Source organism: Amblyomma mixtum, chromosome 1, assembly GCF_055824585.1.
Source record: "Amblyomma mixtum isolate Tamu chromosome 1, ASM5582458v1, whole genome shotgun sequence".
Classification (NCBI taxonomy): domain Eukaryota; kingdom Metazoa; phylum Arthropoda; class Arachnida; order Ixodida; family Ixodidae; genus Amblyomma; species Amblyomma mixtum.
In genome coordinates, this window is record NC_143012.1 from 30,241,205 (window position 1) to 30,256,369 (window position 15,165).

The following is a 15,165-nucleotide window of genomic DNA, read 5'->3' on the forward strand; positions in this document are numbered from 1 at the left end:
GCACAGTTGTCATATCGAGGACGTCCGCTTATAGGTCGAGTCGGGCGCTTAGCACTGGACTCACGCCAGCGTATTGCATCTCCACACCAGATGTCAGCGACTGAGACGGCAGATTGCAGCCGCATATACGCGAGACGGTGTAAAACAAAAAAAAAAAACGTGCCCTATCTTCAGCGTCGTTTGTGCTTGCAGAGGGTGATGGCTGGTACGCCAGCGAATATATTTCTGCACTATTTTAAACTCGGCTTATCCCGAAAATGAAGCGTCCTTTTTCGCCCCACGATGCGGCATGCGATATACAAATTAACGCAAAACATTATCTCGATTCCCGTTTGCCTCAGCTGCATACGTTAGCCCTACATTGCTCGAAACGGCGGCATGTGCGATCCTGAGCTGTGAACAAAAAGGGAACCGCAGTTAAGCATTTGCAGTATGCAGATGGAGTTTGAGAAAACAGTTAACTGCTACGACGGAGGAGTGCAGTTTGATTGGAACTGTTGCTTAGCTGAAAGAAGCAGGCTTTAGGCAATTTAGGCGGCGATCAACAAGGGCCATAAGATAATTAAAAAAGAAAAACTGGCCGAGGCTGAACTATAGGCTACGGTTTAGTGAAAACGTTAGACGGGAGCCGTGGTGTCCCTCAATTTTCTTCCCCTTCTTATCTTCTTTCATCCCTCTATTCTTTCCTCTTGGTTTGGCTTAGCATATGTACTCTTCATCTCTCTCTTACCTGGACTTCCATCTTCTTCACTTCTTGTTTCCCTCCTTCTTTCTTATATTTTCCTTCTCTTGGCCTGGCTTCCGTATTCTTTAGTTCTCTTTTTCTGCTTTCTTCATCTTTCTCTTCTTCTTCATTCTCTTCTCTCCTCTGGCTTGCTTGGATTGCGTAATTTTACTGCTATACTGCAACGGGCTTCAGTTACACGACCACTGGAGATTGGTTAGTGACTGCGACGTTTATTGGGTGCCAGTAACGGCACCCACACTATAAAACTAAGATTTGAACAGTAAAAGTTTCAAGCATTTTATGTATAGCTGCAATCCAAAAGATTGTGAAACTAGTTTAAACTGGTTATAGCTAATAAGATTAGGTTATGTAGCCGTAAGCACTCAAATTATAATCAAGAATCATTGGTAAAACTGGAGCTACTTTTCCAAGGCCGACCGTCCGATTTAGTGAGCTAAGAATGCGATGAGTAAACCCCTGTTGTTATTTCCGATTACAATCGATGCCTTTCATTTTGACCTTCATGGCAAGATGTGTGGTGGTCTGAGGATGTGTTTGTCTATCTCGGCTACTGTAATCTATCCTTTAGAGCATGGTTGATCAGATCTTTTTTTTCTTCGGAATCAGAAAAAAAAGGATATGAAAATTTGAGTCGATATATCAACAAATTCAGAAGCGTGTGCAACAAGGGAAATTAGCGCTTTTATATTTAAAATGCGTATACTTCTGAAAACGATCAAAGCAACGTGGCGAGGTCGGACATATGGAGACGGCGGAGGGGGGGGGGGGGGGGGGGGGGGGAATAGCTCTAAGCGAGAAAAATTTCATAAGCATTGGCATAACCACTCATCCTTTCATTTTTTCAAGGAATTTAATTTCAAGAAAAACCCTCCTTCCATAAACGCTCCACGGGTTCTGGCTTCGAAAAAGGTCTCGTCATTGAATTTGTCCATCCGCCGTCCAGTTGAAATTCCTGCTCGGACACCTTACCGTGCCCGACGCATACGCGCGGTACCTAATAAGGTATATTGGGTGTGAAATCGGTCGATGCCAATAAGAGAGCAAGCAATGCTTATACGTTTATAGAAACACTCACTCGCAGAGAATTCAGTGATCCTGCCTCGTCGACTCGCACTGGAACAAATCAGATGGAAGCGTTATCTATACCTTACTCTTTCATTCTGGTATCGCACATACATGACCATTTTTTCAAATGCAACCCCCCCCCCCCCCCCTCTTCGTCCCCGTCTTTCTTCTTGTTGTGTACATGAGGATGGCATGCGACCGACAAGAAATATAGCCTTTCACCAGCGGTTTCGTGTTCCGACATCTTATCGCAGATGCCATGAAGGCAAATCTCGTTACGAATTCTGCCTGCGCTGGTACCTTTTTTAGGTCTTGGCAAAACCCGCCGCGAGCAAAAAGAACACAATAAAAAAAATAAACGAATGCGTGAAAGAAACGCCTAATAAGTTGAAGCTGTGTTTTGCAATAACAGTCGGGCAGCGAAACGAAGGTGCAGTTCGCAAATTAGATGCTGAACTGAATTTTAAACTAGAAAGTGTTTGCTGCCTCCGGGACGCACTGCACCTCGCAGAATAGTTCGGTGCAGTAGAGCGAAGTAGTGGAATTCATGTCATGCAAATTGCGGTACCGAATAACAAAGATTGCGTAAAGCGTTTGTTCACGATAAATTGTTTATCGAGTTCGGGAGGCCTTACTGGTCGGTTCGCCTTGAGCAAGGAACTCATATATTTGGAACGCTGGTGCTGGTTCTTTTGTTTCTTTCTAATCGGCTTTGCAGATGGCGCTGGCTTAGAGCTACAATTTGTTACAGCACCGGCTCTTGTGTTTCTTTCTAATCGGCTTTGTAGGTGGCGCTGGCTTCGAGCTAAAATTTGTTACAATCTGGGTAGTCGGTTAGTAGCTGCTTTTACGTCACCGTTTCTTCGAAAATTTGAGACGCCCGCTTCGCTGGATGCAGTGTACAGGATTGCACGGGCAAACTGTACATCCAGTCTCAACGGCTGTACTGCTTGGAACTGCTGGCAACCAGCGAGCGTGCCACAAAAGCACGAAATTGACGATTCAGTATGCGTGAGCTTCGCGTTACCACGAGTGTTTTACGTGGGCAGGCGGTGGAGAACTAAACATGCGACCGCTGGAAAGTCGCAGTCTCGGCCTAGGCTTGAATTTTAAACAGCTTCGAAGCGCCATAAAGGGTAGATGATGATTTACTGCCCGCTAACAGCCAAGCCAGTCAGTGACCAGCCGAGGTGGTCGAGTACGGAGATGGGATTTGGAAATCTGTTGGAATAGGGTGGGGAACGGAGCAGGGCAGGTATAATTAGAGATTTGGGTGAGAGATCTATGAGAGATCAATGGTGGGAAATCCATGGGATATATATATATATATATATATATATATATATATATATATATATATATATATATATATATATATATATATATATATAAACGTAATTCGGTTGACACACGGTAGAAAAACAACTTTATTCTAACGTTTCGACCAGGGTCTGGCCTTCGTCAGAGTGATCACTGACGAAGGCCGGACCCTGGTCGAAACGTTAGAATAAAGTTGTTTTTCTACCGTGTGTCAACCGAATTACGTTTATGTTCTACCGGATCCATCCGATCTTCACATCCTTCTTATATATATCTTATATATGTATATATTGAGAACCGCTCCATTTCGGTAGACATTTATAGCGAGTCGACGTTTCGGACAGAGCCTGTGCTTTTTCAAGACTATATATATAATCCAGCGAAAAGAAAAATCTTGGCACGGACTCTCCTGCGATCCGTGGCTGAAATTTCGATTCTTTATTTGTTTCCTCACAAAGCAGACGTAGTCTTGGACCAATTACGTTCTCTCATCCGCATAATGTGCAGTCTCCGACTTTGCTGCATTGACAACACGCCTATACAGAACTCAACGAGAGACGGAAGCGAACAGAAGCCTCCGGTGCATATATTACAGTAGGACAAAAACAAAAGAATATTGCGAGCACAGGAGAGGCCAGAAACTCATGTTTTTCGTTCCCCAAGTCTGTAATATGTATCGTCACTGCACTGTCAAGATACGACTGTGGCGCTGCCTTTCTGGGGTTCCTGGAACGGACTTGACTTGTCCAGAAGGCAGCGACTGACCAGGGTGATGATGATGATGATGTCGTCTCAAAAGTACGTGTATTGTCACTGTTCAGAAGGGTCTCTGGCGCTGCCTTTCTGGTGTTACCAGAACGTACCTGACCTGCCTGTTAAGCAGCGACTAATTAGGGGATAGTATTGAAGAATCGTGCTTGACTTGTTGGACAAGTTGGTGCGTGGTTAAAAGAAGGAAACCGGCGTTAAAAGGATTATGTGTTCCCAGAAAAACGCATACATACGAACGGCACTAGAGCACAACTGATTCTACAGCTGTAAAAAAAAAAAAAAAACTCGTTAAGAGAGGAAGGCGTACGGGCATTAGCAACCCACTGAAAAACGACTATGAATTCGTACACTATGACCTGCCGCGGTGGCTCAGTGGTTACGGTGTTCGGCTGCTGTCCCGAGAGACGCGGGTGCGATCCCGGCCGCGGCGGCCGAATTTCGATGGAGGTGAAATTCTAGAGGCTCGTGTACTGTGCGATGTCAAAGCACGTTAAAGAACCCCAGGTGGTAGAAATATCCGGAGCCCTTTGCTACGGCGTCCCTCGTAGCCTGAGTGGCTTTGGAACGTGAAACCCCCATAAACCAGACCAGTTCCGTACACTATGAACTGAAATTCTGAGTTCACTGAACTGAAATGGTGAAGTTCATGTATGGAAGCACTGAAGCACACGCGCCTGATAGCAGCGCTTCTGTACGGTTAGCGATGCACTAGCGCCGTCTTCTTTTGGAGAGTTTTTTTTTTTTAGCTATAAAAAAAAGCCATGTCCCTGTATCTCTTCTCTCACGAACGTGTTCCTTTTCCGCTTGTTTTTTTTTTTCTTTCTCATAACTGATCAGGGAACCTCCTCCGTTGTCTCACACGGGGCAGTTCAACTTCGCGCTGCTTTCCAACAAATCGCAACAAAAAAACGCAAGTACAAAAGCTCGCGCATACCTCATTCAACCATCGGCACCTGAGGGCGAGTTGAGCCTTAAATTCTTCGGGATCGTTCACAGCGTCCCTGTAATTCTTGAAGGCGAAATAGGCCGGGGCGATGGCAATTATACCCGCATTAAACGTCAGTTGTTGCCAAATAGCGAACAGCTCTGTTAAGTTGCCTCAGGACAGGAGCGGCGCAGGATTTATTGCACCGATGCCTAAATGGCCGTACTGAGCAACATACCTGAGCGTGCGGGCGATGCCCACGGAATGTGCGCTTTCGAAGAAACTGAGGGAAAGAAAAAAGCAGTTAAAGATATACGCTCGTAAAAAAAAAATGCTCAGTCGAGAAAACACGCCGTCGCTAGTTTGGTGGCCGGTATTTTCCCCGGAGAAATAATCGAACGAAATCTCGAGAGGAGGATCCGAAAGGCTGAGATTGGAATCAGCGAAAGAGTGTGGCGGGGCGCGATTCGGGGGGGAATTATAGGGGGCGCTTATCTATACTGCTCGGAGACAGGTTGACAAAACGAATTCGTCGTCCTGCTGTCACATTGCTTGCGGGGGAGATAACAGATACCGGCATTGGGCTAATCAAATTGTTCATTACAGATATTTGAAAACGTTCCGGAAATATGCCTTCCTTAGAAGGCCGGTTCCGCGGTCGAAACGTTAAATATTGTTCCTTCGCCAAAGTTTTTCACATACACACAGCCAACGAAACCAAGCTTGCGTGTGCGATGCACAGTACAAGGCCGTCTTTCATGGCATTCACAGCAGATAAAAGCATCTGTCTGGGAATGTTTTGAAGATATTTTTACACATTGCTTCAGATCTTCGAGGTTGGCTGGTTCCGTTTTAAAAACCTAATTTTTAACATATCCCAAATTGAAGAAACCCAAGGGGGATAAACCAAGCGACCTAGGAGGCCAGGCTACGGTTTTACGACGCAAAACCCATCAGTTGGGAAAGAACTCGTCCATGAACTGCCGAGCCGATGAAGAAAAATACGGCGGTACTGCGTCGTGCTGGAACCACATTTTTTTTTTGTTTTTCAACACAGGCAGTGGAAACTCTGAGACAAATTCGGAGACGTGAGGTTTCCGTTAATGAAGTAAGGACCAAAAATACGACCCTTATAAATGCCGCACTAAACAATTTCTGACCATCTTACCTGGTCCCTGTGCTCACGTATCCAGTGTGGGATCTGGTCGCACCAATAGTGGGTGTTGTACAGATTGGCATTCAAATCCCTGCAGATTTGGGCCCCCGTCAGTCCATAGCACTCCGCGGAGAAATTCAGCTTCCTCGTCGCGTTGAATCAGCCACCAGTTGCAAAATCGAGTCGAGCTTCTGAAAGTCATTTGGTCTCGGCTCCCGATGAAGACACGCGTGATATCGGCGGCATCTGTCTCCTAATAGTTACCTCCAAACTGCTCCATATGCGCCGGCAATTTCCCTGACGCTTACTTCTGGCCTGGCGGAAACGTAGTACGTACGTCAGGATATCGAAGTCAAAATCAGCGGTATAGCACTGGCTGGTCGCTTCCTTTTCTGAACAAGGAATGATCCAGTGGTCCTGACTCCTAAATCGAATAAATATCGATACAGATGTGGGACGATTCCGCACACGACAGCCAGGATGTTGGGCACCATATACAGCCTGAATGCCAGCTCCGCGTCTGTTTGCGCGCTCACATAAGTGATCATGATGTCCACCTTCTCGGCAACATGAGTATTAGAGTTGCACTGGCGCGGTCATTCTCACAAGTATTCACGCTGCGACGTTGAAGTTTTGGTCTTTACATGGCAGAGGTGACACTTCCGCACATTTAACTAATTTGACGCCCTGACACTGCAATGGCCATGTCTCACGCGCACTACCAAAACAAGCTCTTCACAGGCAAACGTCCACGCTTTTTGTGAAACTGGCGTTACAAACCATAAGAACAACTGCCTGATAGCCTACAGCCACTGCCGCACAAGCTCTCCTTGCTTCGCGGACGGAACGTTGCTTTGTCTGGTGCACGTCTTAACACGCAGCGGTTACACACGAACAGCAGCTAAACATCACTAAATGAACGCATGACGACGCCTCGCGTCTAGCCAGTCTGATATCGCATCAAAAGTGGCGGAGACAAAATAAAAAGAAAGAAAACTGCAGGCTGCGCTCATCAGGGCCGCGTGGTTGACGATGATTAGCCTTTTCCTTGCGCCCAGCGACGAAGCAAAAGATAACGCCACCCCCAGTCTAAGCTCAGCGTCGAGGCACCCTTCTCGTAGTAATCATCACAGTCGTTTCGAATTGGGCGCTCCAGTCTTTGCAACACGACACCAGCGATCACGCTTTTGCAGTATATGTCCTGTGCTCCTAATGCGCTGAGTTTCAGTTTGAAGCGGAAAAAAGCGAGATTTTCTCGCGTTGCATGGCTTTAGAAAATGACTTTTTCTTCACTTTAGAACTGACACGACATCGTCTTGCCCGTGCATACAAACTCCTCAATGGCAATTACCGTCAAATTTGATTGATTTAAAGGTCAATTAGTAACGTTTACTTAATTATCTCGCTAAATAGCACTTTTTTAGAATGAATGACGTCTGCCACAGCTGAGAGTTTCTTCTCGTAGCGGTTTTCTTTTTTCTCGAAAACTCCATTGTTACGAATTTTTGAAAGTGTTCGCTGAAACACCCGATAGAAAGAGAGAGAAAGCAGACAGTGAAACGGAAATTAAGGGCTCGTAATGACGTGCGTATGAATGAAGCCAAGATTCATCATCATCATCAGCCTGATTACGCCCAATGCAGGGCAAAGGCCCCTCACATGTCTCTCCAAATAACCCTGTCCTTTGCCAGCTGGGGCCACCGTATCCCCGCAGACTTTCTAATCTCATCCACCGACCTAACTTCCTGCCGCCCCCTGCTACGCTTGGCTTCTCTTAAAATCCACTCCGTTACCCTTAAGGGTAACGATTGCCCTTATGGGCAACAGAGTGCCAACAGTCACTGGATGCGAAATTCGGAGGCCACAAGCACTTTCAGTAACGTACTGTAAATAAATCGCGAACTTCAAAACCGTATGATATACTCCCGTTGAAATTTTGGCTTCAAAATGGGCACTGGAACTCTTTTGGACGTCCTGCGGATTTCCTGAACGTCCGCAGTACGTCCATGAGAGTTTTACTGTCCAGTGGGTTGTTCTACCAGAAGGATTAACCTTTGCTTTGAGTGATGGATGGGCCATCTGCATCTCTATAGCAGCTCACTTTGCTTTGAGAAGTATATTGGTAAATCGAGTTTGGATCGATTGAGGTATGGCATTCTTTTCAAAGTATAAATAAAAACTATTCACATCTGTAAAGCCTACATCGCACCTGATAGGTCGGGCGTCACAGAGTTGAACGCAGTCAGGCCGAGCTGTGTCGGGTTAATGTAAGCGAATATGTTCACACCAGCGAGCATCAACCACGAGCTCACATCAGTGCGTTGCTGCAGCCATATCCGAGGGAATGGGGAAAACTATGTAAGAAGTTCGCTAGAAACAAGGCTTCGAAAAAATAAAGCTGTCGGGAGAGGCACACATATACGGTATACAGTTGAGTTACGTCTAAACCGCCAACGCTCCATCCGGATAGAATCACGCGTCTGAAAATCGTTTCTCATGGTTTCTAGCGCCAATTAATGTTCTTTAGTTGTGTGCGTGGACTAATTCGCATACGGATCGGCCCTCAGGGGGCACTTTGGCTCTCTAAAGTGCTGCAAGCCGAAAGCCTTTCCTGGCGCACTGTTTGGCATTGACTGCGAGGCTGTTTGTGCTGTACTAGTGCTTTGTTTGACTACACATTACAACTACACACTTTGACTGCCGACTTTGACTGCCTCTTTAGCACGACTCTGTCTCTGCTTCGACGAGTTCGGTTGCATCCATGGCTCTGTTCGTAGTAATACGGTATGTAATGTGGTTACCCACGGATGCCTGACGCCCCCTGTCGGAGCAGACGACAACTATTTTTATTAGTTGTCGTCTGCTCCAAAAGGGCGCGTCAGGCATCCGTGGGTGACCTCATTACTTCGAATCCGCGCACTCTGACGTCATAACCATTTCGACCAACCGAAAAGTGTGACACCTCTGCTGACTACCTTCTGTCGACAAGCTTCTGTCGACAACGATGATGCATTAAAGGCTTTCGCCTTAATAAACGGCCTTGTGGAAAAGAGCCTGCACGAGTCGGGCAAGGTAATTACCGCACAGTGGGGAGCCAATGCGGCGGGGACGCTTATATCCGTTATTCGAGTCACGTGCTATCGGTCTCTTACAAGTTGAAACGATCAGAAAGTGTTCGAGCGAAGTCAATTGCGAGACGCGCGTGGGTTCCCTTTGACTCTGCGTGAAATTGGCCACGTCCATACACACGTGTCGTTCTCTCAAGTACTCGGCGCCACAGGGAGAAGGGGCGCCGCATCGTACGGGCGAGCGATGCTTCTACAGGCCTCATACGGAGGAACCGCCGGAAATGCCGAGAGTTCTTACAGCGTAACGACGGCGCGTATAAACCAGAGGCATGCAGCTCACGTCTCCTTTTACGCCCCGCAGAAGTAAACCGTGTGAAACCCTTTCTTTTTTCTTCGGCGCTTGAGACAAGACAGGCGTCCTTGGACAAACCGACCACGGCGGCGACTGCTGTCGATCCCAGGTCGCATTTGCGACACACTACTAAAAGGCGAACAGTGTTAGCAGTGCGAACATCAGGAAAGTGAGTGCGTATTATAGCTCCCACTCTCCAAAGCGTTAATTTATAGCTTTCATCACTTCTATTGGAGCGTCTTCTCATCTCGACTGCACTGACCCCCCCCCCCTCCGTTCTCCTCCCTTCCTCTCCGCGTATCTCTTTTACGAACCTCGATATCGCTGTGTTATTGCCTGAGAACTTTCCCATCGCAGTGCGGCTCGGTTTAGATGCGCATTCGTGGGGCGGAATGTTCGGTTCGGGCGCGGGCCACAGCGTTTAACGCGTCCTCAATCGCGGTTTCGGGGGATAAGGACGATAAACGTTGCGCCCGTATTAAATCTATGTTCATCGCCACTCAACGTTGCTTAATGCCTTTTCGAGCCGCAGGCGATGGTTACGAATGCTTTCCCTACAGATATATATATACGTGACTCGCATGAGTCTGTTTTGCGCTTGATGATTTCTGAAGCATTTTTATAGCACAGCTTCTTACCTTATTCCCGTTGGACGGGGTGGATATCATGCAAATGCGTGATCAGGATAGTAATGCACCTTTAGCTGACAGCTGTTGGGATGCACTGAAATGCAATGAAAGCAATGGGCAATTAATCGTGGTGCTTCTTCCACGCACGCTTGGCAGTGGCTTTCCTCTGGGCCGCGGAAGGCGGTGGATCACTGCAAAGAACAGCGATAAATCGAAAAAAAAAAGCTAATAATCGCTCTCGACGTCAATGCCGACTGCCAAGTGGAACCACGGGAAGCTGTTTGCACTTAACCAAGAGAGATACAGCACGACAGAGATCTTAGTAGAAGAATTAGATCTTCCGGCAGAGCACTGATAGGCAGCAGAGTCTTGCAAGTTTGGACAACCGGGTTTCACGTACGCCTTGAGTGCATCTCAATCGATATATGCTAATCCGCATGCGTGTTTGAGTCAGTTTCATTGCAACTGCCGGTCCAACTACCACCATATCGGATTGCTAGCTGCAGTAACAGGTACCCGCTGTTCTGTGACGGTGCCCGCATCCGCATGTGTCACTTTTATGTTTTCTTTTTTATTTTGACTTTCTGTCTAGGTTGCTGTGTAGAAACTAGGTTGCTCACAACCCGGTGGCCAGGTTGTAAAGGCGTCACAAGGCCACCTGACCTCTCTCCACTCATCAGGCGGCCCGTCAGGGCAGGTTGCAATGACGTCACAAGGTCACGTGACCTCTTTCGACATGTCAGCTAATCACGTGACGCCGGACATCGGCGAGGTTTGGGGTGGCGACAGCTCTAATGCTATCGCATGCAAATAGTGTGCATCGTTTTTAATGTACTCTCTAAACAATAATACGCCTATATGGGAGTAAAAAGGGAGTTAGCTGTCCTCTAGCTCACACCCTTTTCGCTTGAGGACAGTTTACTCCCGTTTTACTCCCTTTTGTTTAGAGTGTATGCGAGCCGAGGTTCCCGGTGTTAATTACGCTCCACTCTTCTCGTTCGCAGGGAGGTCGCTGCAGATGGCCCGCAAGGCACGGGCCTCCCTCCAGCACATGCGCTTCCCCATCCACATCGCCAGCGGCCGCCCGCGCGGCGGCACGGCCAACGCGACGGCGCGCAGCTACAGCGTGCGCTACGCGCGGCTCCGGTTGCGCATGATGAGCCGGCGGCCGACGCTGGTGCGCATCTACCAGCTCCTCGAGCCGGCCTGCCCGACCTGCGAGCGTCGGCTCATCAACATCCGGCGACTGACCCGCAAGGGCCGCCACCGGATGGACGTAGCCGAAGCCGTGCAGGCCTGGATCGACCGACCCGACAGCAACCACGGCCTGGACGTGGAGTGCAAGCCAGCCTGCCGCCTGTCGCGCGACTCCGCGCTGGACGTGGAGGTGGCCGAGGTGCTGAACCGGTCGCACCGCAGCTACCAGAGCGGCCCCGCGGGCGTCCTTCTCCAGCACCACCGGGCCATCGACTGCTCGCACGGGCCGGACAACCAGACGGACCTGTGCTGCCGCCACTCGCTCAAGGTGTCCTTCGCCGAGATCGGCTGGCACTGGGTGGCCGAGCCCAAGGAGTTCGACGCGTACATGTGCAAGGGCCGCTGCCCCAACGACAACCGAAACTTCAACAGCACGCACGCGCTCGTCCAGAGCTTGATGAGCGAGCGCGCCGACGTGCCCAGCCCGTGCTGCGCCCCCAAGTCACTCAAGGGTCTCAGCCTGCTGTACCAGGACGGCCCAGACTCGGACCTCTATACCGTGGCCACGCAGCAAGGCATGGTGGTCGAGGAGTGTGCCTGTCTCTAAGGGGGCCCGCCGGGGGGGCGCCAACCAAAGATTAGCGTGCAAACGAGCCGGGGCTGTCACCGGGGCAGGACGCGGCGGGCCCTGGGAGCGATGGCGAGCGGTGCGAACGGACAGTGCAGTGCGAGAGACCGGACAGGGACGTCGGACAATGCGCTTAGTTAGATGACTGTCTAGACGCACTCTGGCCATGCCTCCCTCCGGAAGACGTCCTGTGAGTGCACGGACCTCGATGACACTCGAAGATCTGACGTTACCATGGCGTTCACGCTGTCGGTGCTGTCACTGGCTGCAGCTATCTGGCCATTGCCCGTCTGGCTTATGCATCGCCGTTCCGAAAAGTTGTAGGCAAATCGCAGCATTCGGACAGCCGTGTGAATCGCACTTTACGGTAGAAGAACGCGCAGTGCGCTTTGAATCTCCACGAATGAGACGGTTTTCGGAAATGATAGGGATAGGTGCCTCTGGGCAGAATGCACGGCCGAGATCCATGCAGGGAGAACCAGTTCTCGGTACAAAACAGATCTGCTCGAGGAAAACTGCTCTACTGATGATCGCTATTGAAACTAGCAATGTCTCTACGTGGAGAACTTCCGGGATATGATAAATATAGTTCAAGCCTACATGGTTGTATTCATATATCTGGCCTGGTGCAGAATGTTTCCGCACGGATGGTAAGTGAGTGTTATAAACGGCCAAAGGTCTCTATGGGCTTTCACGTTTCTATGTGGCTATGGAAGCCTACACGTGAAGGCCCACGAGACCTTTGGCCATTTATAAGATTCGGTTACCACCCGTGCGGAGACATGATGCACAAAGCCAGATGTTTTTGCCGAGGCAGCCACCTTCAAAGACTTTTGAGGCCCTGCAGTGTAAATAACACTGCAGTAAAAAGAAGTGGGCTCAGGAGGCTGAGGAGACTGAGGTAAAAAAAAAAATCACCGAGTCGTTAATCTGTCTTCTTGTTGGTGCCATACGCACGTCTAGTCTCAGGTAGCACCCAACTTACTGCAACCGCTCGTTTGGCGTCACAGAGTAAAGAAGGAAAAGGGTGCGGTGTTTTTCTTCTTTTTTGTGTGTGAGATTAAACTAAAGTCGAATGGCAAGCAGACACGGCAGATACCTGGAGAGATTTTTTTTTTAATCACTGTGCCGGCCACGAAGCTCAAGCAACGCCTCTACCTAAGACAACCCGAAATGTCCAAGCGTACAGCAGAAGGAGTACTTACTCTACTCGAACGGTGCGTCATGGCGTCATACCGGGACAGTAAATAAAGGTACGCTCTCACTCGTCTCTACCCGGACCTATACCGTTCTTTCCCAGAACAACGCAGGCTTGACTCGAGCGAGAAATCTCGTTCGTGGTGCAGAGCACGTTCTCCGTAAAACGTCACCTCCAGGGTTCGCTGCGCCTTGCCAAAGAACACCGTCGTCGTCGTCTTCTTTGTTGTTGTGAGTGTGCACAATCAAAGGAAAACATGAAACGAGGGAAGAAAAAAAATTCGCAAAACAAGCGCCGTCGTCAGTCGCACCAGGGTACGGTGTCATGTTCCTTCCGAGGCGTATGTCCTACCACAGCCTCTTTGTGCTTAGTTATTTTTTTATTATTTTAGGTGCGCTAGCGCGCGTCGCGCGAGAGGGCGCGGCCGTCCTTCTAGTGTTCAAAATGACCTGTGATAAAAAAAAATCTGTTCGCTCGAAACGTGGCGACCGGAAGTTGAGACGTGCGGACGACGTTTAGGCAAGACTCCCCTTGAGGACGGGGACCGCCATTACAACGCTGCGTGCTCGAGCTCTCTTTAACTACTCCATAATGTCACGCCGTGTCCTCAGAGAAGGCGCTCAGACATTCCACAGTGCGCCAATAACGTTGTGGCGACGCGAGTACCCGTCATTCATTGCGCTCTTCACGAACGTTCGCGAGACTCTCAGTGACGTGGATACACACACCCGCACGCTCGCTCCGTCTCAGAAGTTGTGTGCAGTGGCGCGGAAACATGTGGTCATAGCTCGCTCATCCAGCGACCAGAGACAAAGACCGAATACGGGAGAAAAAAAAATAGAGCAAGACGCTTTATCGCTCCGCGCCTAGGTCGGTACTGACGTCATCGTCGTCTTAGCACTGAGGACCCCTGGTGGCAGCCGTAGAAACCTGCCAGCCTCGCAGAACTCGCCAGCAGATCTGGCCAGAACGGAACAGATCACCCTATTTAGAACTATGTTCTTGCGCATTGTGGCCATCCGCTGCTATACTGCACGTAGCTCCTGAGACGGCTTGCGGGAGAAGAGCGCGCGCATTGCGGTCAGGCGTTGTACTTCTGTGTTGTGATGTCACAAGTGAAGTCAGCGAAACAACGCCCACGAAAACAACCTGGAAAGAAAGTGTATTAAACGGCGGGGATGCGTTAGGCCTCGTCTTTTCTCGTGTGTTATATAAAGTATGTGAAAAAACAAAAGTGTGTTTATGTTGTTTCCCCGAAAGGCTGTGTGTATCAATAAATGAATCTCACGCATGTTATAACGGTGTCGGAGTCCTTTTGCATCTTCACTGGCTCGCATATGGCGAGTGCACATTGCAAATTAAAAATCGTGCAGCAAAAGAACTGCCCGAGAACAGCGGCTTCATTTTGGAATAAATTAATGAAGATGATGAATCGGTTATCCTCACCACGAAACTTCATTCAGTCAAGAATCTTTGGGTACGTATGCTAAGAGGAGCATCACCAGTTATGTGCATCATAGATATGAAGAAGTGGGCAAACCAAGAGCACGTTAGCAGGCCTTAGGCGGTCACAGCCATGGTGACCAATCTCCTGTAGGGTGAAGGTAAGTGCATTATGCCGAACCGATCAGAGCGCTCCACTGCAGAGCTCCAATGCAGCGCTCCACTCTAGCGCTCCTAATGCGTGCTCCACTCCTTAGCCCATCTGGATAGTGTTGTCATCGCCCACTAAATGGATTGTCTCTACATGCCTGTCGTTTTGTATTTTTCGTTAACTGTGAGTGTAGCAAATATTTCCTTGTCACTTCTCGTCTAATGTACAGTAGCCTCCTGAGTGGGTCTTTAAAAGTATCGTAAATAAATAAATAAATGAAAAGGGATAAATTTTAGGTCCCTTCATATACTCGGAGCGTTCTAGCCGTTAAACTTGGGGGGAATAACTCTCAAACAAAAGCGCAGTTTTAGGGTGAAAGAGAAAGGACCACAAAGTGCAACTTTCTTGGGCATCGCTTTTGACTGTAAGGCGACTGTGGATTATTGTGATTTGATTTGATTTATGGGGTTTAGCGTCCAAAACGACTCAGGCTATGAGAGACGCCGTAGTGAAG

General features: G+C 48.8%; 1 protein-coding gene across 1 annotated transcript in view; it reads left to right on the forward strand.

Moving 5' to 3' along the window:
• The window catches only part of LOC149365930 (bone morphogenetic protein 4-like), a 49,560-nt gene extending 35,177 nt beyond the window's left edge, over positions 1–14,383 (forward strand). The window contains exon 2 of the mRNA XM_089547331.1: positions 11,039–14,383. Coding sequence (XP_089403457.1) covers positions 11,039–11,838 — 800 coding nt within the window. The 3' untranslated portion in view covers positions 11,839–14,383. The remainder of the gene's footprint in view (positions 1–11,038) is intronic.
• Positions 14,384–15,165: the final 782 nt, after the last annotated feature.